Raw genomic sequence first — 25,272 nt, forward strand, 5'->3', positions numbered from 1 at the left:
TATTGTTAACCAAACTCGTTATTCACAAAAATAACTCAAATCACAGTCAAAAAAGATTCAGCATGACGCTCCTGCTAACTCCACACAAGAAGATCTCCCCACCTGTGCATGCTGCCCTAAATAATTACCAGCTCAGCAGTCGAACCAAAATTTTAACTCTGTTAACAAGAATCTGAAAATCCTTGAATTAATTAAAAATGGCTTCTCCAACAAGGCTTTGCTACCTTATAACTGGAAAAAGCGTTTCATATTCATGTCTGCTTGTGCTGCTGCTTGCTAATGCTAGTCTGCTAGCACAGCTTCAGCCATGCTCTCACACCAGCTGAGATTTGTACATTTTTCCTCCTTTCATTTGAAGTGTACATAACTTGATTTCTGAAACGAAACTGTAAATTGCTACTATTTAAAATTTGTGCGATTCCAGGCACGTTCTTCTCCACCTAATGTTTATTTTACTCTTGAAAAGGTCAAAGTTCAGTATCAGAGTCTCATAAGAATCAAAATGCCTGGCACAGTATGGAGAATGAGCAGGTAAACCTCAGCAGACTCAGCTGTTTCCTAAGAAACAGGCTGTGGAGCAGACAGTTAAACACTCTTACGCTGCAGGGCTACATGGATACATGGACTGCTGAAGAATCATCTTTAACCTTTAAGTCTCAATTTGGTATTAAAACCCTGAACTGTGATGCAGTGAAGAGGCAGTTTATACAGCCTACACTCCAACAAATTGCCCTTATTAATAAACTGTATGAGTGGGATTCACTCCCTAGACAACCTACTTAAGAAGAAATGATTGAGGGGTTTCAAAAGCCTCTTCTGAAAAGCTATATCACAGATAGAGTGATATATTTTGCCTTTTACTCTCTACCAGTATTTTTATGTTGCTCGTTTCATGTTTAAATATTGACCTAAGGGAATATAAAAGCCCTAATACAAACAGCAACTTGGTGGGGCTGGTGGTGGTGGTGATCCGAAAAGACAAATAACTGATAAAATCCAGAGAATCAAAACTGCAGCATGTCCGAGGTGAGTAAAAAGGATCAGTAAAGGCTCACATTGAGTTTTTGACAATCAACGAGTAATCAATGGAAAGGGTGACTCATGTAGCAATGAGTAGCAGACGGGACTAGTCATTGTGAGCCATTTTTATGACACAAGTCTGAGTCATGACCAAAAGCAGGAGTTGAATGAAAGCCTCTGAATGACCAATCTTGCAGGTGTAATGAAACAGTGAGTGTATTTGTTTTTTCTTGGAGAGTACATTTTTCATTTTATTGTTTGTTTATGTGACTCCCCACATTTAGCACTTTTGGATTCTACAAACTAGGCAATGAGCATTCTTGCCTCATCTACTTTCACTCTGGATTCAGATGGATTCATCATCCTTATCGTCTCTGTCACCGAGTGTGCATGGAAAAGATTCTGGCTAATTAACAGGATCCGGCGTCGCCTGCTCTCCCAGCGACCCCTGGGGTTGGCTCAGAATCCTGAATTCTGATTCGATTAACGTGCAGGTGCGACCTCGTAAACTCCAGTCTGACATGGTCTTGCTTGTTCCTTAAAAAAAAACCCACAAAGCTGGAACGTGTTGTCTGAGCTGCTGTAAGCTATAATTCATCAGCAAACTGCATGACACCAGGTCAGTCAGAACAGCAGGGGTGAGTGGCTGGACCCAGCATCATTTTGACACCAAGACGCCTCCTGAGAAAAGAAAACATGTTTTTTTTTAAAAATCCATTTCTTCATATTTATTCTGCTACCATCAATATGTTATCCATCACTGCTTTGACAGGGCTTCCCAATTTCAGCTCCACTTTTGCAGGGGCATTCAATGTACTCCCTGCTCTACATGTATTCATCCATTTCATCTGACAATCAACACTCAATCACAAAGTTAGCAGCTTCTTCTACCTCTGATGAAATCCGTATGCAGGTTCCTCTGGGAACTGGACCACCCTTTGTTTTTTAAAGCTGTGTGTGTGAGAACATTTCAAACAGCTGAGCCGTGGACAATGATGGATTCCGGCCTCAATGTGCGGCAAATTAACATTCAGAAATACGTCTGGGGTGTTGTTTCGTGTGAACGTTTCCATGGCAACCCAGGGATGGATCACTTTGAAAATGACGGCGAGTACACAGGGATTGATTTCCAGAGTGAACACAGGGAGTACCCGGACTTCTGGCACAGTAGAACACATAGATTATGTGCGGAAACCAGGAGCACACCACACTTCTTCCCTTTCTTCTTCTCCCCCAAGCTGCAAAGTTAAACCTCAAAGATTCCTCTGTAGAATTCAACACAGTGATGGCATCTGAAAGATAGCCTCTCATTTATTGTTTCCCAGCAACAAGTTACTCAGATAAAACTAATCCATGCAGACCTCCTTGATAAATTAGAACCCTGCCTGTGAATTAAGGCTTAAAACAACATCATTTATCTCCACTTAACATCCTATTATGATAAAGAAATCTCAGTTTATCTCTCTAGAGAATATCTTGCAGAGCCGCGACACTGTTTGTGATATGATAAAAGCAGGATGGAGTCAAACTAGTGTGCACATGGCTCGTTTGACTCAAAGCCTGAGTAGACTGTGAGATTAAAGCTGACAGAATCTTTAACCTCCAAATTTTAACATCTCCAAAATGATGACTTGTTCTCAACTCAATTACCTCTCATCAATTAGCTTTCTGCTGCAGCGTGAACAAACAACCTCTCCATATTGATGTTTTACAGTAGAAATCAATTACACTGTGGGTGTGTGGTTTATATGTCTTCAGAGGAAATGAGAAATGTAAGTGACATGAAGTGTTAACCTCATGCGTGCCTCGGCTTGTGGTCAGACGAGCGTTTACATCATGAAACCTGCTGTGCACATGCTGGAGAGAAAGGTGCACTGACGATCGATTGGCAATGTGGCTAGACGTAATTAGACCTTCAGCTGAAGTTTGAGCTTGATTCAATGCACACACACGACACATCTCTGTTCCTCCGCCTGCAGTGCACTGATCAGCTTATCAGGTTTTTGATGTACATGTCAATGCAACATTTGCCCTGTACACTGATATATTGTGAATTGAAATATTAGTGTTTCACATAATTCTATACACACTGTACATTATGTCGCTGACAGCATGTGTAGAGTTTGTTATATCAGCTCAGTCTTTCCCTTCAACAGCTCACACACACTGTTTTAATAGGGACACAAAGCGTTTGATCAAGTAAATTATCTGTTTACAGCTTTGAACAAATTTGGCTTTGGCCCATTGTTTTGCTCCTGGATGGAGATTTTACATGCAACACCAAAGGCTTGTATCAGAACAAATAAAATAGTCTCTAATTATTTTCCCCTATATCGAGGGACCAGACAGAGGTGTCCACTGTCCCCACTTCTTTTTGATATAGCAATTGAGTCTCCCCCCTGTTCTTTTTTTTTTTCTGCTGTCTTGTTTTGTTTTGTTAATGTACATATGTTGTACTCTGTATATATTTTACTTTTAACATCTGGTAGATTGTTAGGCTTGGATGCCTTATTATTATCTTTTTGTTTGTTTGTTTGTTTGTTTGTTTGTTTGTTTGTTTTTATGATGTTTTAATGATGTATGCTTTTATGATCTGTAAGGTGACCTTGGGTGATCTGAAAGGCGCCCAAAATAAGATGTATTATTATTATTATTATTATTATTAAGTTGTTTTGCTGTTTGTCAATGTTTTTTGGTTGATACATGTTGTGATGTGTGAATTAATTTCTAAAAAAAAGGAAAAATTCCAATAAAAAGATTTCAAAATTCAATTAATAGAGGACACATATGGTTGGGACCATTGGTTGTGTTCAAGTACCTATATGTTGTAATTAAATGCAACTCTGAGTAGAGGCGAGTTTAATGCTGATTATGTAGCATGTTATGAAAAAAACGTGCTCTGTGTGCCTGGGCATTAATCAACTTCACTTAAGAAGTCAATAACCTGCCCCAGGAGCTGCTGATCATGTTCTACACCTCCATCATCCAGTCTGTTCTGTGCATCTCAATCACTGTCTGGTTTGGATCTGCAACCAAACTAGACAAACACAGACTGCAACGGACTATAAGGACTGCAGAAAAAATCATTGGTGTCGACCTGCCCCCCATCCAGGACTTGTACCGATCCCGGGCCAGGAAACTGCAAGGCCAACTGCACCCCAGTAGAAACATTTTTAACTACTAGAGTACACATGGTGAACCTGGTGACTGTTTAATGTAAGGATTGTCACTGTTAGCATGCCCCCCCAAAAAGAGGACATTTTGATTAATGTTAAATGAACTTGAACTTGGAGCAGCTCATGATCAGAGGTCTGTCTAATTGATTAAAGCCAGCCCTACAGCGAGCTCTGGGACTGGGAGTCAGAAGAGTGTCTGATGAAATGTTAAATCAAAGAACCACGCAAATTTCGCCTCATCCGAAGACTCGTTGCACAAGAGAAAACTGCTGATGAAACACTACCGTACTGCGCTGTAAAATTGCCACAAAGGGTTAGTCCAGGTTTCAGCTACCAACTGTATATCATTATCCCCTTTGTTGTCATAGAAACAATTGTGGATGATGTCCATTGCAAAGGGTTAACAACAACTAATTTATCCCGGGGTGTGCTCTGTGTGGTGTTTTTTTGGTGGGCCTAGGTCTTTTTTAGGAACAAAAATAATATGTTGACGTGCAGAGTTTCTGTAAATAGGTTTCTTCTTCAAAGTGACTTTTTCTATCTGTGCAGCCTCTGAAGGGGTCGGAAAAGTGATGATATTTCAACTCCTCAGAATTTCTACAGTGCTAAACTTACAGTCTAGATGTAATAGATTGTACCAGTCCGTGTTGTGCTCACACTATGGTGTTCAGACTCCTGGAGAAATGGTATCATCCAGCAGATCTCGGGATAATGGCAGCCATCACAGTTATTTGTTTATTGATCCCTGAACAGACAGTTATAGTGCGCTGCATTGAAACAGTCATTTCCGGCACCCCACGCTTCCACTTTGAGCATTCTTCTTTTCTTAGACTTAGATGGAGTCAATGACCTTACACAATATGCCTTCATTAGAAGATGGCCCACAGTGGGTTGTTCAATTTGCCGTCATTTTAGGTATGAATTTGTTTCGATCTGAAATAATCACACACATCGTGAACAAGGGATGCTCTACTTTGGGGAAATTTTGTGACAAAACCTAATTGACTGACTGGCTTAATTCATCAGCAGGAAAAATTAAGCATTCATTACCCTGAAACAGCACACACCACTTCAAACAAAACATCATTAAAACAACAGATGGAGCCCTCATGATGCCCTGAATGTATGATTGCTCATGCATAATGAACGTGTGGGAGAAGAAAGACCCAACCAAGGGAAATTGTTTGGAATTTTGCAGGAGAACAACTTACAACCAGTTATACCTTTGGAGAAGAGACCATGCAATTTTCTTAAATTCATCAGATTTGAACCTCAGCCCTGACACCACTGATCTTGCCCTATCAGTCATAACATCTCAGCCTCAGAGCTGCTTTATTTAGTTGTTTTTTCCAGACATGCACCAAAAGAGTTCTCTGAAGAAAATAAAGTCTGCCCCTGGCCTCAGACATAGGAACACTTATACATATAAATGTTACAACCCACAACACCACAGCCTGAGCTGCTCACTTGGAAAACTGAATCCTTTCATTATTGGAAAAAAAAAGTTGTCTGTGCAGCTCTGTGCAGGCTTTATTCTTCAGTGTTTAAAGCATACTGTTTACGAACAGAACAGTTTGTGTGGTTACATACATGTAGGTATAAAAGAGGAGTATGTGAAAATAGGACACATGAAATAGGACTGTTAAACATTTACTTTAATCATCATTATTGCTGAATTTCAATAATGTAATCACATGTTTAAAATCTCGTTAACAGAGTCCATATCAAAAAGGTAAACCAATTCTTTCCAGTGTTTTTAATTGGGAATCACTTGGATGCAGCAAATGTACTTTATGGTTTTGACTTTAGATGTATCATTCAAATAAATGCTGCACTGCTACAACGGTGTGGTCTGAAACCATGACTCAGAGGTAGCAGACAGTTTGAAAGTGCTTATTCTGTGGAATACAGTGTTTATATATATGTATATATTGTTAGCAACTTTATACATATTGATTGATTGATTGATTGATTGATTGATTGATTGATTGATTGATTGATTGATTAGATGTAAGGACAACTTTATTTTCTAAGGATAACTCTAATAACATACTGTAAAACATCTAAGATTGCATGCACAATGATTTAGATTCATCCACAGATCTGTTGCGATTGATATACTGCAGGATAGTGCTCTTCTGGCTTTTGTGATGCGATCACCTGCTGACGACTGATTAGCTGCACCTGCATGCTTAGCTTGTGAGTGTGTGGCTCAAACTGAGAGTAGTTTGGAGATAGTTTAATTCTGTTTGATACAAAGTGCATATTATTTTTGACTTGTCGACTTAGCTGCCAGGTAGACGATTACTTCTCTGAGTGAAATTTGCAGTTTAAAGCCCACTGGTGAGTAGTTTCACATCACAGTTTTAGCAGGAAGATGGTAGAAGCTTCTGTGGTTTAGATTTCATATTGTGATTAACAGATTCGCATCTAATGTCTTCAGCAAATCCCCAAATAGTTTTTCTGTGCCTGCAAATACTCAGAAGACTACACTTGTGCTGAGTGCTAGCTAGCAATTGTCACCATGCTATAGTGAGATGTTGTTGGAATAAATATTGCATTTGTTGCAGCATTATTTAAGCATGTTAAACACTACTTTGCCTGCTTTGTTGCTAGCATGGTTGTAGACAGGGAAAAAACCCTCTGTGCATCTTCTGTGGAGCCTTTCAACACAACTGTGTCTTTACGCTGTAACACCTTTGAGTTGAAAGGGTTACTTTAGCTGGTCAGAGGTCTCAATGCTCAGCTGCACTGTCTGTTAATGAAAAAACACACTTCACCTCTGGTTTCTGCACCATCGCCTCAGCAACAACATCAAGATGACTCCACTGCAGCTGAAATGTGAAAAACAGGTGGTGTGTTAAAGCTGTAATAAATGTTTTTCCTTTTATATTTCTCTGAATCAGAACAATAATCTAACCTGTGGTGGTAATTTTGAATGTGCCCTGTGGAGAGTCTCACCCCTGACTGAGTCTGACTGAACTGAACTGACTGCTTATTGATTGTGGTGCGGTGAGGAGGCAGACCCTCCCCTGTGTCCTTGGGCTTGTTGAACTAAGCATCTTGTGCTGGTGAAAAGGGAAGCAGAGGTAATTACAAGCAGAAGCGCAAAGCCACACAAGAAAACACAAAAGACAACTTGGCTAATTGAACATGAAGTGGGAAAATTGGCATTACTCATAAATGCTTTAGCTGAGTGTAAGTCTGCTTTTGATGTTCAGCCATATCCACTGACTTGACATGTACCAAGAAACAGAAAAAATTACCCCTGACATGATAAGCTCCACTTGAAACATTTTACACATACTAAGCAGCACCTGTTAAACATTTTTTGTGAACAGTTTTTGCTTTTAATACGCAAGAAAAAGATAGTTTCTTTTTGTTTTTGGACTTCCATAAAGTAACAAAATGTGCTGCCACACGTCAACAAAACTGCAACCTTGGAATATCACATAATATGTATTGGGCGGGTGACCATGGGGATACCTACTTAATGTTGAACAAGACGTATGCAAGAATATTTATGCTGCCATTTCTATCCTCAGCCAGCTCTCCTTCTCCTCTGAGATTTGCAGTTGACACAAATGAGGCAAATATCAAAACTTTTAACATTGTTGCTATTATGACTACCACCTATGGTTCCAGTTACTTTGTAGTAATCTGCCACTTGGAGATGTGGCATAACATCTGCTGCCATGTCCTGAGTTACAGGATATGATCTTGCTCCATTATTTCCCTGTAAGAGACAGTTGGGGCAGGGTTGCTCCTTAGGCTGCGCCCACATCTGCGCCCACACCTGTGCCCAGTAACTGTCATTATTGTGCTTCTCTCTGATGACTCAAGAGTGTCATCAGGCAGAGGTGAATGTGCCAGACTCCTGTCCCCATGCACGTTCATAATGTGTGTGATCAGGATGTCCCATCATTGCTTTTGTTGTTGAGAATTAATCCCTGTTGTTTTGTGGTTTTGACCAATCAGAATCAAATATTTAACAGAGCCAGGTTATAATGTTGGTTCACAAATATAAAGTGAAATGTCTTTAAAGGGACTGTTTTCTTATTTATCACCTGATATGTTTTAAGATTTTGTCCTGGTCTTTTCACTCGTGTGCCATGTGACAGGTTTGTGCTTCTTTTTTTCTACGTGACATCAAAGACGATTTCCTGCAACAACTGGCCAATTAAGTATCTATTAATTTACCCTGCCTCATTATTTTGGTCCTCAGTCCAAGTGTTTTAAGGTCAGTGTGTAGTTGAGCATGTGCAGAAGCTCTAGCATCAGCTTAAGATCACAGTGTCATCGTTGCATTTTTGAGACCCCTTAGAGCAGGGGCGTCAAACTCATTTCAGTTCAGGTGCCACATACTGCCCAAGTTGATTGGAAGTGCGCCGGACCAGTAAAATCCCAACGATAACCTATAAATAATGAAAACTCCAAATGTTTCCCTTTGTTTTAGTGCAAAAAAGTACAAGTACATTCTGTAAATGTTCACATTTAATGAGTTAGATTTTTACAAAAACAGCTGTTGTATTTTTTCGCCATGATGAGTCTCAATATTTTATTCTTTAAGCCCTGAAACCTGCTGCGAACACACCGAGCACACAGCACACATTCACCTGACAGAGTGAAATGAAAAACAGATAGATTATAATAATGATGAAGGTAAACTTGATTTTGAGGACAGGCAGCTTTTACATAAATCAGATATAACATTTGAACATAAATTAATACTGGAGGGATTCACTCAGGGAAAATCAATCTTCACTGCATTGAAGTTGGCAGATGAAGATATCAACCTTGGCTGCCCTACTCATCGTACCACTCTTTGTAAATAGGTATATTAAATGGATTAGTTCAATCTCATTAAAGTCAAAAGCCATTGATGAAGGATATGCTTTTGTGTGTATTTTACACATCTTACAATCAGATTTCACAGTGCACCACGCACAGTCGTAGCTGGTTTATGCTCATCCTCATCTCATCTGTTGATATCTGAACATACAAGAATGAAAAAAAGGAAAGAATTGCTCTCAGTAAGAGCTGATTTGCTTCCATTCCCCCATGAGTGTCAAGCATACTTAAAACTTAATCATACCTGTTGGGCTGCAGAGCTCTTACTGAGTCTCTGGCTTCCACTGTTTAAATGGCTGTAATTATGTTTTCACAAGGTTCATTCGTAATAATATCCAAAGACAGAAATAGCACTTTGTTTCTTGGTACAGTAGCTGAAAAATATTCAGTATACAGAATGGTATTCAGTGTGGTGAAGCTAACTGCTTCTTTCTCCACAGGTTTCTCCTCAGAGCTGTGAACATGTCTGCGTGTCTTTTTGTTCCTCTTTGCAAGTTACCACAGGAAGATGACATTTTGGGCACACAGCTTTGAGTTCTTGAAAAAAAAGGCCAGTAAAAATATCTTACAGAAAGTAAGATGAGGAGAATAGTTATAGTGCCATGTTTAGTTCAGCTCATATCTGCCATCAGCTGGATGTCTCAGGTAGAGATGATGCATATTTGAGCTGATGAGTTACATTTTCATTCACCACCTCTCTCTTTCACACAGACACACACACACTGTAGTGTCACCATGGTAATCAATTAGGTAAATCTGTTAAAAGCCTCTTGTTGATTTGCGCATTTCAGCTGCTGGAGCTGGATCATCTCGGGTGTTTCGATCTGTTTTAGCAGCTTTTTTCAGAGCTTTAGTTTGTTGTTGTTTTTTTTCCAATTGCACTGACACACATTTTGCTCTGCTCTCCCGCTTTCCAGCTGTGCTGCGAAATAACACTTGTGATAACTGTAAATTAGTGCTGTACTCACCCTCAGCCTCCAGGCTATTAAAGTCCAGCCAGGGAACACTACTCCACCTTTGAGTTTACACACCTTAACTTTTACATGACAGTTACACAGCAATCGATAGTTTGGATATTACAGAAACGTGGAGACTGAGGATAAATGTGACAACAGAAACAACCACACTTCTCTACAGTGATTCTTTCATAGTATTTTTTGAAGTAGCTTGAATTTGGCAAATATCAGTACCTGCTTCATGTTGGAAATATCCCTGTGTGTTCATTTAATGATTCATGGACACATTTCTTAGCAGCAGGCCTGGATAATTATCTCTCCTCTCAGTAAATTGTTGCACTTTATTTAGAAAATTACTCAATTTCTCCTGCATGGAGCTGCAGTCAGTGAGAAAGACTTGAGGTACCCTGAAATACACTCACACCACCAAGGAGATCATGTCCCCATTCGTCACTGAGGATAACGAGACTCTTGCTTGGCTGTGGCTCTGGGATCAGGTGCATGGAAGCTTCTGCCTGAGCAAGCTTCACCACAACCTCGAGAGAAACCTTCAGGGTCACAGAGCTATTCAGGAGAAACCATTCTCTTTAAGACGTGTCAGAGATTGAGTGTTTTCTTGACCCAGACCTTCACTGGGATTATTTCTATTTTTGAATAGACTTTTCTATTTTCATGTTCTTTCACATACAAACCCTTACCCTTTTAGTTTGTATCATGAAAGTAGGGAGAGGACTTGTCTGCCCTTTCGTGAGAGAAAACTTTTGTGGGGATTCTGCATTACACTTAAGGCACAATTTTATGATCTGATCACATGATCTGCAGCAGAACAGGGCCTCACAGCATCTCTGGTGGATCTATGCATTATAGTGAAGATGAATTTATTTGTTATGATAACTAGAGGCAATAAAAACCTGCATCATACCAGGAAAACAGGGAGATATCTGTTGCATTTCACTGAGTGCATTTCTCATTTGTGACTGTAAACACATATGAAGAGCATTTAGCAATAAATCATGCTGGACACTCAGAGACTTTAGATGCACTAGTGTGCAATGTGATGCAACATAGAAAGTCATAATGCGTAGGACCATCTCCTCTGATTATTTGTGTTAAAAAAAATGATGAATTTCTTGAATTAATGGGCCTCCAGACTCTTTTCAAAGCTTCCAGCACTTGAGGTAAATTACTTTCCACATGAATATGCAAATTCATGGAGCAAGATGCTACAACCTATCAGATGTTCTGATGCATCATTTTGTGCAGCAATAAGGCCTTTTCTGAATACTGTTGATGATCCAAACAGAAAACAAAAGAATAAAATGTCTCCAATTGGCGCTGACAACTAGACTAAAGACAATGTAGAGTCAGAGGCAGCTGCATCACAGGCACCAGATTCTGTTATTTTCTGATTCACACTAACAGCAGCAGTTTGAAGAGGTCTGTTCAGAAGCTGTCTGCCCTCTCTCTGAGCTTATTAAATGTTATTATGTAAATGGATTTGGTCAGTTGTTGTCGCAATAATTTGTCACACACTCGGCTTCCCAGTGGAACATTGCATGGTTGGTCACTGTCGATCACATCAAACAACTCAGTGGACTGTCACGTTTGTTTACAGGAACTACAGTATCCATATTTGGGGTTAGGGTTAAAAATGAAAAGGTTTTACATGATAAACTAAATTTATAATTAGTGTAATTACAGAATAATTAGTGGCATTGTGGAGGTCTGCTCTTAAAAACAACTGTGATATAAACAAACAAGCCTGCTGTGAAGGATTCAGCATCATCATAAGGTGTTGGTGCTCTCTGCTGGACAAACCTGGAAAGGCTTTTTAAAAATTTTCTACATTTTATTTAAGCAATATCTAATCGACTTCCAAAACAAATGGCTCACATTTACAGTATTTTTCAGTAGCTAAAACACTAGTTGATACTACCTGGTTAGACACAACTTGCAAACACATTTTGCACTGTGATGCACTTGTGTCGCATAATGGTAAGCACGGGTAGCAAAAGTTAAACACATTTGAAGCACAGGTGTGACAGCTTAAACACAACCACTAAAAATGTATCATACTTGTGGCTAATGATGTGAGGAAACCAATATAAGCCAGTTCAGAGACCATGTTCTTCTCATTTAAATTTTTTTTTTTTCCTTTATTTTTATTTTATAGGTGCTAAATCTAAAGAGGATTTTAATTAATGTTTTGCTAAATTAATTTAGCCTACTGAGAACAATAAACATTATTTCAACAGCTTCATGTCCTGAGCATTGTGTTTAAAAAAAAAAAAAATGTAGTGTGTAATGATTGCTGTGATTTCGATTGACTTTGGGTATGATCTGACAACATTGTTTGGTTTTGCAGGGAGAGTCAGAGGTTAGTTGAAAGTAGTTTGATAATTGGGTTTTGTGCTTATAGTGTTGAGAAAAGCGTGGCGGATGTCAAGAAATGTGTTTTAGCAATTGAGAAATACAGTAACAGATCCAAACTTCTTATTTTGTTAAAAAAAACGTACAGAATCTCTAAAATATAGTATTTTAGATGTTAATCAAAGAGATAGTTGAACCCCTTTTTATCTAATTTTTAAAATCAGAGCCATGGCTATATGGCTGATATGTTAATTGTTTTGACTCTAATAGAAAAAATAGCAGGGGTAAAAAACCCATCAACATTTATACATACCCAGAAAGTATTGGGTTTTGAGTAATGATCCACTTTTAAATATATATAATTAAGTTAAATACCTACATCTTTGAACTGTCAAAGTTGCTCCTTCTCTTATACACTGATCAGCCATTTCATTTTGACCACTGACAGGTGAAGTAACACTGATTATCTCTTGACAGTGACAGCTGTCAGTGGTTGGGGTATGTAAGGCAGCATGTAAATATTGTGTCACATTGCTGGAAAATGGTCAGGCATAGGTGACTGACTTTGCCGAAAGCAAACTGTGATGGCTAGACGAACTAGGTCAGACTTCCCTAAAACAGAAGCTCTTGTATAATGGTGTTTTAATCATCTAAGGGAGCAAATACAGTGAACTGGGGACTGGTTAAATTCTGATCCTGATAGAAATGTGTCAGATCAAGTGCATCACATTGGTTTTTTGCTTATGGGGCTGCAAGTGCAGACCAGTCAAGGTGTCCATGATGACCCCTGTTCACTATACCTTAAGAGCCTACAATGGGCATGTGTGCATCAGAACTGGAGCACAGAACAATAGAAGAAAGTGGCCTGGAGGGACAGAAGTTTCGGTTGTTGACTTGGCCCCCAAATACCTTAAATCTCAGGATGCTGGTTCAGTTGTTCAAGCAGGTGCCCTATAGTGCCCCAGTCCTTGCTGCACTGGTCACAGGACCGGGTCCTGGTCACAGCATAATTTTGTGCATGTCATTCCCCCCTCTCTCTCACACTACATTTCCTGTCTCTGAAACTGTCCGCACCTAAATAAAGGCAAAAGCCTTGTAAAATAACCTTTAAAAAAATAAATCCCCAGATCTCAATCCATCAAACATCTGTGGGATGAGCAACCAAGTATCCAAGATCCATGGTGGCCCTGCCTTGTAACTTACAACACAAAGGATCCTCTGGCACAAAAGTGGGGCCAGATATGACAGCACACCTTCAGCATTCAAGTGCAATCCATCTCTCTTCAGATCAAGGCCAAAGAAGCCCTGACCTTACACGAGGGGTGTCAACAATATGAGAGAGGGGGTATAATTTTATAGCTGATCTATTTGTATGTACAATATTTCAGCCGAGGGATACTCAAGTATGACTATAAATAATGGATTTATGGGGTGTAAACATATTATGTGACAAAGTATTTTCACTCCCCACTCCATGTGGTCATCACTCACATCAGTTTTGTATTCTGTGCATGAAGCTGTCACCATTCCATCAGAAACTGATCTTCAGAGCAGAGATCTGTGATCATAGTGAAGCCCCCTCCTGCTGAAAAAGTGATGACGTCACTCTCTTCCTAAAGGATTCGTTAATTTGCCTAAACATCAGAGCTCATGCAGCAGAGTCTCTCTGTGTGTTCATTTGAATCTGAATGAAGTATTCAACAATTCAGGGTGCATCTTTGCAATAATTTATTTCATATTCATAAATGTTAATATAATGGTGTCTTCATGAAGAGCATATAAAATATGTACAGAGCAAATCATCAGTAAAAATGACAGATCCTGCTGGGAAAGTATGTGCTTATATTGTAGAAGGCGGTAATATCATCAGAGCAAACTTCAGAGGATTCCTTCATTTAACAATCATTGATCCTGCAGAGGGAAACTCCACATGTGCAATTTCTAGATAATTAGCTCAGCTGAAAGTTGAAATGGTGATCGTGGATTAAGAAAGGCAACAGTTGGACTGTTTGGACTCCCTAACCTAAACACAAAGAAAGAAAAACACAGTCAGAAACACAAACTGTCTCACACACTGATTAAAAATGTATCACATGAACATGACGTTTTCATCTCCTGCCAATAAAGACAGTTCAAATAGGACGGGGTTGCTATGACAACGGTGTACCTACATGCATTCCTGTTAGCATGCTACTGACGGCTAAGCTTTCCGGGTACCTGTTGTCTCTGCTGCTGACGCCTAAACTCTTCTTCACTGGCAGCAAGAGCCTGAGCCAGAGCTAGATCCTCCTGTTCCTGAGGGCTGAGGCACAGAGGAGAGCAGAAACACAGTTAAAACATGTGAACACTAGAAACAATCACAGTGCTGCAACTGCTTTATTTAAGCCTGGCACCATATCACACAACATGGTCATTAAAATGTGCTAATTAGTGACTCTTAATCACTGAGCACTCAGAAAGAGTTATGTAGCATCTCCAAGAAAACAAAAAGGACAAACTTGAAGAAGTCTCCAATAATTATGAAATATTAACAGAAATTTTAATTTTGGTAACACCCTAAGGATGTAGTAGATTCAGTATGAAGACACCAAGAACAGCCATTACATCCCTTATTAAATATTCACAACAAACTTCCTTAAACAGTGTGACTTTACAAAAATGCATGTCAAAGTATGGGATGTGCACACTTAGTTGACCAGATCATTAAAGGTTGTCACCTCTCACCAGAATAACTAGTTGTTTACACAACATATTCATATTTCTACTATTGCAGGGCTGAAATGCTGGTCATCTGTTGTGACTAAGCTGTAACCCAGCTAGGGATGTTGGGATGAACCGGTATCACAATTTACCGCACTCCCCCACACTGAGTTTTTGTAATGTCTCCGTCAAAAAGGGGCTGGTATATTATGTTCGGCGTAACTTGTAAACGAAAAATGAGTGACACCTGTGCGGAGTCTCTCCCTCATTTAAAAGTGTGAGGCATTGGAAGACTCGTAATCTAAATATCTTTGAAATTGCCATGTTAGAAAAAATCTGTTTCGTGTTTATGTTTTGTTTTATTTACAGAATGGTATGTTATCCTGTTGGACCCATATGTATGTATGTATGTTTGGTTGTTAAAAAAAGAGAAAAACTTTATAAAAAGAAAATTATATAAAAGTGTGAGGCAGCGTCCTCCACCCTGCAGAGCCAGATGGTGTTTTCATGAAGAACACTGTCTTAATTTTTAACTGCAACATTACATCAACGTGTTGGCAGCGTTTTAACAAAATCAGGCCGGTGCGGCTAAAAAAGGCGTTGCCAAAACAACACAAGAAGAAAAAGGGACTAAATGAACATCCCTTGGGGAAAGATCCTCAAAACCTGTTGGTAAATTAAATGCATAATAATCGAGATAATCGTGAAACCGTGATTATTTCTCTCACAATAATCGTACCAACAAAAACTTTAATCATTGCATTCCTAAGCCCAGCCATCCACTACTAGCTTGGGTTGTAGCTACGGCTGATGCCTACTGCCATAATGCCTTGCTACCTTGATTAAACGAGCACTGGTGACTGATATCATTTTGTTGCACAATGTGGTTGGCAGTATTTTGTTTTAGACAATAGAGACAGTTGCACGTAGGCGTCTCTTTTTAAACTGGCGTTTAACCACTCAACAGAATAATGTGGACGTGTTTGGCCAGTGTGTGTGTTTGGCTGGGTTACATAAAACTGAGCTCAATTTTGACTGTTCATGAGTGTGTTTTTAAAATGTTTGTAATCTCTAGACTAGTCAGATTGTTGGGATTAGATTAACGTTTAAACACAGGGCTTTAGTCACTTCATCCTGTCTGCTGCTTAAGGTTACTGAAATGTTTTTTCAGCCCTTAAAAAGATTTATATGCCCTATGTTTTTCACTCATCCTCACAGGGAAATGAACCAGATTTTATCTAATGGGACCCAAAGTCTGGTTTGATTCTATAAACGTATTATTTGAAAAATAAGCTTCATAGTTCAGCTGCATACACTGGCAGAATTATCTGTTTTTCTTTCCTTGCCTTTAAAAAAAATATTTCATGCTGTTTTGTGTCTGAAAAATGACTGATAATCAGTGCATTGTTGTTGCCTTCTTTTTATTTTTTTTATTATTAATACAAATTAAAAAAGAACAAAGAAAATAAGCCAGCCTCTAATGGTTTCTTTTTCCGTGGACTGTCTTAAGTCTAGGATCAGGATCAGACCGAAACACACAGCAGCACACTTACATAAGTGTGTTAGGCACAGTAGTGTGGAGCTGATAATAGGATATTTCTGGGATTATAGGTTTTGATGACGTTTACTCACCTAGGGGCCGGCTGAACCGTCTGCCTGGACTCAGCCAGAGACATCTCCAGAGCCCTTTGTAAAGCCTGCTCCTCTGTCTGCAATGACATCACCACAGCAGCACACCCATGTTTACTTATCCCTCTCACTTGGGATTTCTTTAATCATGTGATCACGTGTAAATAATAAGGACACATACCAAGCCGGCCTGAAATGAAGCTGATGCTGGTATTACATTCTGTGCCGATACGGAAGTAGGGATCCGCGGGGTGGAGCTAGGGAAGGGGAGAATGACAAAGGACAGCAAAGGGAAATTATCTTCAGAGTTTCTGAGACTAAGGATGTTTCAAATCAGTCATGAGTGGGAGTACTTACCCGCTGTTGTGGCCTCTGTTGTTTGCACTGAGGCCATTAGAAACAGGTCGAGGGTTTCCTGAAGCAGATGAGCTTGATCCGGAGGCAGAGGAGGAGGAAGCCTTCTGGGATCTTGCTACAGCAGCATTTCTAACAAGAAAATAAAATCATTTTTATTTTGACATTTCAGATGAAGTAACAATGTAAGAAGGCGTAGTGTGACTGCACTCACCCTGATTTGGACAGAGGTTTCCCATCCGCATTACAATCATGGTCTAAAGGGTGCCGGTGTTTAAGACAGTAATTTGAGTGACACTGATCACAGGTCACTCTCATCATTTCCTTCTGCTTACAGCCTCCTTTAGAACACTTGTTGGTAAAAATCTAAAAGAGAGAAAAATGTAAATTACATTGTGTAGATTTGAGCTTGTTAAGAAGACAAAAAAAGATCTCAGATTAAAATGCACCTTTCTCTTTCTCTGCGCAGGATCTGATTTGCAATCACGATCAATGTGTTCACCGACTTTGATGTCGGGCATCTCTCCTCTCTTGATGGGAATGGGGATGTTGCACAAAGGACAAACAGGAACCTGAACATCCTGCAGAGAAAATTCAAATAGAAGTCTTTAAAAACACAGGATTCAACATCTAGAAGAGCATTTTTATTTATTACTTTATTTTATACTTCTTGTTTTATTTTTATATTATAATAAACTATATTTCATATTTTTTTTTCATTATATCATATATATATGTATATGTTATGTAGTTATGGTTCATTGATCCCACACACTCAAAGCAAATCTTGGTACAGATTAAAGCCCACAAAGACTAACAATGTGATCATTGCATAAGCATTAAACAAAGCCAGATTATATTAGAATTATTTACATGGATGCTATGGTACCTTTGCTCTATACTTATTAATGCACTATGGTGCAATCAATAATGTTTGCACCCTTGATTTAAAAGCAAAAATCAATAATCTTTCACTTGTCATTTTCTCCATGTGAGATAAGTCACATGTTCAAAAATATACAGAAATTGTACAATGTACTGTCCAAAGTAACCGGAAAATGAGTTGAACCAAAAGGGACTGTTTGGTGTGACTCCACCAACAGCACCACTCTCTTCTCGAGAAACCACCTTCATGGCCTTCGTCACTCTTTTAGCCAGACGCTTAATATTGGTTAAATGTAAATGCCCCACACCTCCTTCCCATATAGTGTGGTTAAAGGACATCCTTCACTTTGTCAAGCTTGAGAGAATCAGACACTTAGTGAATGGCTCCCTGAGGGAATTTCACAGGATGTGGGACTCGTTCTATAAATATCTGCAGGAGCTGGACCTGATTAGGTGATTACCTTTTTGGCAATTTTCAAAAGTGATGTTGAGGGCGGCAGACTGACCAATAACATTTTATTTATTCATTTATTTATTTGTGTAATTATTTATTTAATTTCTGTATTTATCTATTTACTTAATTATTGATTTACTTTATATTGCTATTTATTTATAGGTGTTGATTTGTATACGCTTCTCTATGTAATTTAAATTTTAATATAATCCTTACTATTACTGTTGTTGTTGTTGTTGTGTGTCATTGTCTATGTGCTGTCTTGGTTTTGTGTTGTTTCCATTTAACAAAATGTCAATAAACATATCTGTGAAAAAAAGAAATTGTACAGAACAGAAATATAATTTACCTTTTTGTAAGAGGACATGCATTTATGATTTAAGTATGATATGTGGTCCTTGCAGAAAATCTCTTGACAGGCGTCGCATCTCATGGGAAGAAAATCTACAAATCAGAGTAAGATTCTTAATTTCTGGTTATCTTCACTTGGTACAGGATGAATCAGCATGACATTAGCATCTTTGATAAACAGTACTCACCTAAACGTTTACAGGTCTTCTCAGAGCAGTGCTCTCCTAAATCGGGAAACTCCATGGCAGAACAAGTGTTACAGCTGACTGTGCTTAAACCTCAACTACCTAGAAAAGAGAAAACGTCTAGAGCTTAAAACAAATACAGGAGATGCAGCAGTTCAGACCATGTAAACACTCAGACTCACTGCATGCTAGGGAGGCTAACAGTGGGACTAAAAGTCAAGTCACCATGACTACAATGAATTCCTTTAGTAAGATATATTGAAAAAAAACTGTAAAATTCTTTAAGAAAAACACTTCATCAATGGCCAACATTTTCAGAAGTTTCTTTGGTTTCAAAAGCCTGGAAATGTACACAAATGTGCCACACGACTCTTAAAGGAGCTGATCACTTGTTAGCACTTGTTAGCACACGTTAGCTAGGCCAGGCTAGTCGTACGAATAGACTTGGCTACATTACAACAGCTGACTCAGCTTATGATCGTAAAGCAGACAAACTGGACAACAGCAAACATACTAGTAACGAAAATATGATCAAATTTAGAATTCAATCTGTCTTTCGGATCAATAAAAAGCATGATTTTGCTATTACATACAGACGTGCTAGCAGCTAGTTTGGGTGTTGCCATTACACAACAACAACAGGCCATGACGTTATCTTGTTAAATCTTTTATTTAATAGGGTACAGACAAATGAGAGCTTCACTTTCTTCATCTGTGAAGTCATCTCCGTAAATAACAACACGTACAGCTGATATGTTACTACTGTTACATTCAAGCTCGGCTGGCTATGGGTCTAAAGCTTACCTTCTGTTTAATCTTTACTCACCCTAACTCGTTTCCCCTCAGGTTTGCGGTGTGATCAGTACAGGGCGAATAATGTTGTCTCAGATTATCCAGGTGAAAGTCAATATAATCGTGTCCTTTGAGCAGATGTTCGACCACGGTTCCTTGAGCACAACTGTCTGCTAGCAGCTGACGGAGCTGTCTGTTTTCATCAGGTTTTGATGTGTCACGCACAGTCACGCACTACAACGTCATCTGACGTAACACGCAGGTGTGGTTTTGTATGTTTTGTACGTGGTCACTGGAAGAGACAGGTGAGGTCTGGAACTATCCAGAACTTCTAGGAAGATCCAAACTTGTTCATACTGTACCATTTTTTGTCATTTAAAAACATGTGAGCAAGAATTGCAATGTGTGGCTTATTATTTGAATCCAATACACTATCCTCATGTCATCTCATCATATAGACTGCGCTTCCTCATATACAGAGATATTTTTCACGGTTAATTTTAAAAAAGCTCACTCCTAATATGTTTGTATTGTAACCATAATTGTATAAAAAACAATTAGCCTATATAGACAGATTTATGCTATACACTTCTTCAATTCTCTATTGCGTCATTATAACCATGGACTATAACCTATGACTATAACACGATTGTCTAACTTGAAAAGTTATTTATAAGTTATTAGCTTTTAGTTATTATATACCCACGTTTATTTATTTTATTGCTTAATCTGTCATTACCAAACCATAATCTCACCATGTCAACGTGTCACTACTGAAACAGTTTTAATACTGCCTGTAATTACTACTATTTAATCCATTTGCAACATTTGTATTTATCTAAATTCCATTTGTAACATTGTATATATCTAAATTTCCTAAATTCCATTTGTAACATGTATATAACTAAATTGTATTCTATCTTTATTTATCTATTTTTATTTGTACTGCTAATTGGAACTTTTTATTGATTGCACTGATGTCTGGGTTGCTGCAACAATTGAAACCCCCACCCCCACCCCACCCCACCCCGGGATCAATAAAGTAATATCTTATCTTATCTTATTTATAATGCGCAGGTAACTTGTTTCTGTATGTGTATGTAAAAGTACAAGTGTTTGCTGTCCTCAAGTGGTCATGGTGGAAAACTGCAACACAATATGGTGAAACATGTGCAATGTAAACCAGACAGGTATTGCACATTTTAAGTTATTATTTTAAAGAGTCAACACAATAATGAATAAGCCATTAAATGGCTTACGTAGTGCAACAGGAGCTGGCACGTGCAGAGGGGGTACTTAGCACCTGGCTGCCCTTACACCCTGACATCCAGAGTGCCTCTTATTCAGGTCTTGATATTGTTTTTATGTCATTTCAATTCATTTTGGGGGGACAAGTATGATGGCCGCTTTTTGCCCCTTTCAAGAAAAGCAAAATAACAATAAAATTAATCATGCCATGTTTTTTTTAATACATTTTTATTTATATTGAACCTTTGTAAATAATACAATGGCAAACACTACAGACATGTGCTCAAACAAATCCAAATACCCTAATAAATAAAAGAGACAAGGAGAAAAAATAAAATGAAAACATGACTGGGACATATAACTCATGCTGATATATGAATACAATTAATTATACCATGGGTAAAACTACCTGACAGCCGAGGCTTGACGTCACATGATAACCTTACATGAGGTCATATGCGGCTTCCCGGATGCATACGGATTTCTTCCCGCGAGAGGGATTTACTTATGTTAGTAAGTGGTGTTTACTACAGCGCAACTTTTATTTACACATGCAGAATGTCCAACCCCAAAACGATACTTACCTCTAAAAGTCTCACAACCTCCTGACTCTTTAAACCCACGCAATAGAAAATGATTTTGGCTTAAACTGGCTTTAGAAAACAAACTACCTCATTTGATGCTCAAGGCCTGCTCCAAAGAGTGTGCGTCAGGTCAGTTTGACGCGCATGATTGAAGTAAAAGCATTGTTTAAAATGGCCAAAGGCGCACCTGAAGCATTATGTAGCGCATTAAACTGCCTTGACACATCATCTCCTACTTTACTTTGGAGCGTCAAATGAGGACCCACTTATCACAGCAGCTTATTTGCTTTCCTGCCTTTTCCCCGTTTAGAGAGAAAGAGGAGAAAGTGAGGAAAGAAAAGGACACAATGCACGGAGAGAGAGGAGAGGGAGAGAGAGATCACAGCTGATGTGCACCTTAATTCTCCCCTCTAATTTCATCTCCTCTCATCTCATCTCATCCTTCTTCAGACATTTTCATGGACATGGACAGAAGACAGTTCCTGCAAGACTTCTACAAGTTTAAGGTAAGATGAATGGCTCTGTCATAAACACTCCCAGTGTGTGTATTTTCCATTGATGCAACTTCTGCTAACTTATCTTTGTCAGTGTAAGTGATAGTATTAACTTTAAGTATACAACACCGTTACATTTCCTTTGCTTCCCTCTAGTGGTCACTGAATGTAACTGCATCACATCATACTTAAAAAAGTCCACTTTCGATGAGTAGCCTTCTTTTAAATGAAGGCAACTAAAAACAAGCACATTATTTTATTGTTATCTTTTTGGCAGCTTCTTGTAAAAACAACTACTTTGTCTTTTTTTAAGATCTGATAAAATAAAAGTTGTTTATAATTCCTTAGAATTAACATAGATTTTAACTAATGTGTATGTATGTTTCCTGTGTAAATATATCTAATCATCAATGTGAAATTTCCTCACACTTCTTTTACCAAATACATCAGATCATTCTAAAAATAACAAATGACCACCATCTGGGTTTCTTCTTGTGAGAGCAGAACATCAAATGACACTTCATATCTCCTCAGAATATTTTGTTTGAATTGCAGATTATGTTTTTCTCTGACAAGAGATACAACCAACCATTCCACATGTCATGATATTAGTTCCCAGGCTTGTTCCCAATCTCCTTTCTGTCAGCTGACTGCCTTTTGAATGGTGCTTGTACTAGAATCGATTTGTCACTAGTGCTCATACTGTCTTGTTGTCTGTCCTCAGTAACACAGCAACACACAACACTGACATGTTACGTTTTACAAAACCCCCTCATCTGAAGGACCAACTGTCTGCTTTTTTTCATAGTTTTTAATCAGATTACTGTCATTATGATCATACAGCATAAGCAAGGTTATCTTTGACAGGTTTGTTATCCAAAAATCTTCAGTATAGTGCCTTTCTGGAGTCACCCTCAATGGGTCACTGAGCACCCTGACACCTTCATGATGTCAGTATTTAGTGCCGCCTTGCATGAGCGGTGTAGAAGCAGAGTTTCCCATCGAGTGGGCAGCAGGACGGTAGTTAGTGTGCTGAGTTAGCTGCTCTGTAGATGGCCAGTTGGCAGCAGCAGGTACTTGTGAGTTCCTGCTGCTTTCTTCTCTGTATGTTTGAGGAGGAACATTTACCCACTGAGCCATGCACTCATTGTTTTTCTCATTATTATGAATTGGACAGTGCGGGAATCTGTTGGTAACGGGGATATGCAAAGATATCATCTGGGCACAGAAATGAGCATACGTGTTTGTGCTATTTAAAGTCATTTTAGATATGAATATTGATTTAAACACAAATAATCTGTAAATCAGTTTGGGGGAAAAAGAAATGTGGCAAATATGTAGCTCATCACCATGTCTGCAGATATTGTTCCTATTCATTACAATGTTAATAATGATTTTGTTTGCATTGTAAATAGGGGCACAAAGGGGATTTTGGCTACAAAAACTATATTTCCTTGTTGTATTATAAACCATCGGGGTCCTATGGGCTTCTCTATCTCTGTCATTGTCAACTGACAAGCATCCATTCTCCTGGATAACTTGGTAACCAGTCATGCCCCTTCTACTGTAGAATTGGTGGCCTGGAGCAGCAACACCGGCACCTTGCTGTACAGTACAGGCTGCAATAATTATGTTTTTCTGTCAACTGTGTGTTGAGAGGAGCTTGAGGTGCCATTAAGAGCCTATTGTGCTCCAACTCATGCAGCCCAGTTGTGGTGCAGCTGTCTTAAAGATGAAGAGGAACCAGTGTCTTATTTTGGGAATCAAATAAATGCTATGCAGTATACTTTATGATCATGACTTTTATGTTTATTATTGAAATAAATCCTGCCCTGCTACACCAGTGTGGTCTGAAACCATGACTAAGAGGTAGGAGAAAGCTTCAAAGTGCTTAAATTTAGTTTCATCCACAGGTCTGTCATGACTTTACACCAAAATAGCGCTCTATTGGCTTTTGTAATACGTCAGTCTGAGTAAGTAAGATGTTCAGGGGTGGACCTTGACCATGTGTATGAAATTTGGAGTAATACTAATTCTGGAAGGCTGTGATCTTCAGGCTCTCAGGTAGCACTGCATTAAAAACAGACATGACTCTGTCGTGGAAATCACTGCATGGGCTCAAAATTATTTCCAATACCACTGTCAGTGAACACAGTTCGCTGTTGCATCCACAAATACAGGTTTTAGAGCAACATGTTACCGGTCAGACAAGGTCTTTTTCAGGAGAGACCTATTTTTTTCAAACGGGTTGCTGGCATCACATTTAAAATGAGCGGATGTTTTTAGTCCAACATTAAAAATATGTTGTCTTTGCACTATTTCTACTGTCTTTATGGTTTTATTAACATTTTACAGTGCGTCCCAACTTTTATGGAATTGAGGTTGCAGTTTATTTACTTTACTGCATTCATACTCGATTAGATTTCCCTTATTTGTATTCATATTAAAAATCAATGATTTAATATCAATAAATATATTTATACTGTACTATGTGCAATACTCCAGTAGTTTTTTAGTGACTGTTTTGCTGTTCGCACTGCTAGTCTGTTTACATCTACAACTCTGTATTCATACAGCTTCTTGCATCAAGCTAGAGTCAGAGCATGTATATGAACTTAGTGTGAATAATGCCTTCTACTTTACATGTGATTTACTCAAATTTTAACCTATATAAAACGTACGATTCTCATAAAGGGAATCTTAAAGGTGCACACCAGTGTCTCTATTTAAGTTTTTGTATGAGCCAAGTTGAGGGTTGATTTAGTTTTAATAGGACTGATAATAATTTCACTCTTGTAATCCTGGATATATAAGCTTTTCTCAACAGCAGCTCGGATGGAGTGATCATTGAAGATATAGACACTCACTTCTGTGCTTTCCATCTATTGAAATATTGAACCCCAGAAGAGTCTTTAAAGAGCCTGCGGTAATATTCAGCATTCATGGAGAGGTGCGTAAGTGAGTTTTATTAAAAAGTGAAATAGAGCCATATAATTCCAATATTACTATTTGATATAAATTATTTAAACTCAAGTCCAATCATCCAATCTTTTGACAATTTACCCTGAATGGATCTGAAATGATCTTCTTGAAGTTGAGAGTTGCCGGCTGTCTAAGAAGAGTGAGTTTAGAGGAGTGAGTTTAAAGGAGAGAAATTAAAGCCAACATAGTTTTAGATGGTACAAAGACTCCACTTCTCTCCAGCTGATGACTTTAAATTTGA

At 38.6% G+C, this 25,272-nt stretch overlaps 2 protein-coding genes and 1 long non-coding RNA gene across 6 annotated transcripts in view; 1 reads left to right on the plus strand and 2 right to left on the minus strand.

The window, feature by feature from the left end:
• galr2b (galanin receptor 2b) overlaps positions 1 to 13,940 on the minus strand; it is a 28,623-nt gene extending 14,683 nt beyond the window's left edge. Inside the window, exon 1 of the mRNA XM_034711814.1 lies at positions 13,865 to 13,940. Within this exon, the coding sequence (XP_034567705.1) occupies positions 13,865 to 13,900 (36 nt within the window). The 5' untranslated portion in view covers positions 13,901 to 13,940. The remainder of the gene's footprint in view (positions 1 to 13,864) is intronic.
• A 137-nt stretch (positions 13,941 to 14,077) lies between these two features.
• zfand2a (zinc finger, AN1-type domain 2A) lies at positions 14,078 to 19,940 on the minus strand. Of its 3 annotated transcripts, none has more exons than XM_034711911.1 (10): positions 19,758 to 19,940; positions 18,935 to 19,033; positions 18,745 to 18,839; positions 17,506 to 17,637; positions 17,271 to 17,422; positions 17,060 to 17,188; positions 16,884 to 16,959; positions 16,706 to 16,782; positions 14,545 to 14,675; positions 14,078 to 14,396 (listed from the first exon to the last, which is right to left on the minus strand). In XM_034711911.1, the coding sequence occupies exons 2-9, from the start codon at positions 18,987 to 18,989 to the stop codon at positions 14,564 to 14,566; spliced, it is 828 nt and encodes a 275-aa protein (XP_034567802.1). In that variant the 5' UTR covers positions 18,990 to 19,033; positions 19,758 to 19,940; the 3' UTR covers positions 14,078 to 14,396; positions 14,545 to 14,563. The 3 variants fall into 3 exon arrangements, with proteins under 3 accessions (XP_034567802.1, XP_034567801.1, XP_034567800.1); XM_034711910.1 differs by having other exon boundaries at positions 14,591 to 14,675; positions 19,736 to 19,940; XM_034711909.1 differs by having other exon boundaries at positions 14,591 to 14,675; positions 19,758 to 19,939.
• A 1,445-nt stretch (positions 19,941 to 21,385) lies between these two features.
• Positions 21,386 to 25,272, plus strand: part of LOC117832685 — a 5,558-nt gene continuing 1,671 nt past the window's right edge. The window contains exons 1-2 of one of the 2 annotated variants that reach the window (XR_004635235.1): positions 21,386 to 21,484; positions 21,866 to 22,061. This is a non-coding gene — a long non-coding RNA (uncharacterized LOC117832685). The other variant, XR_004635236.1, reaches the window with a different exon arrangement.

This window comes from Notolabrus celidotus, chromosome 20, assembly GCF_009762535.1.
Source record: "Notolabrus celidotus isolate fNotCel1 chromosome 20, fNotCel1.pri, whole genome shotgun sequence".
NCBI lineage: Eukaryota > Metazoa > Chordata > Actinopteri > Labriformes > Labridae > Notolabrus > Notolabrus celidotus.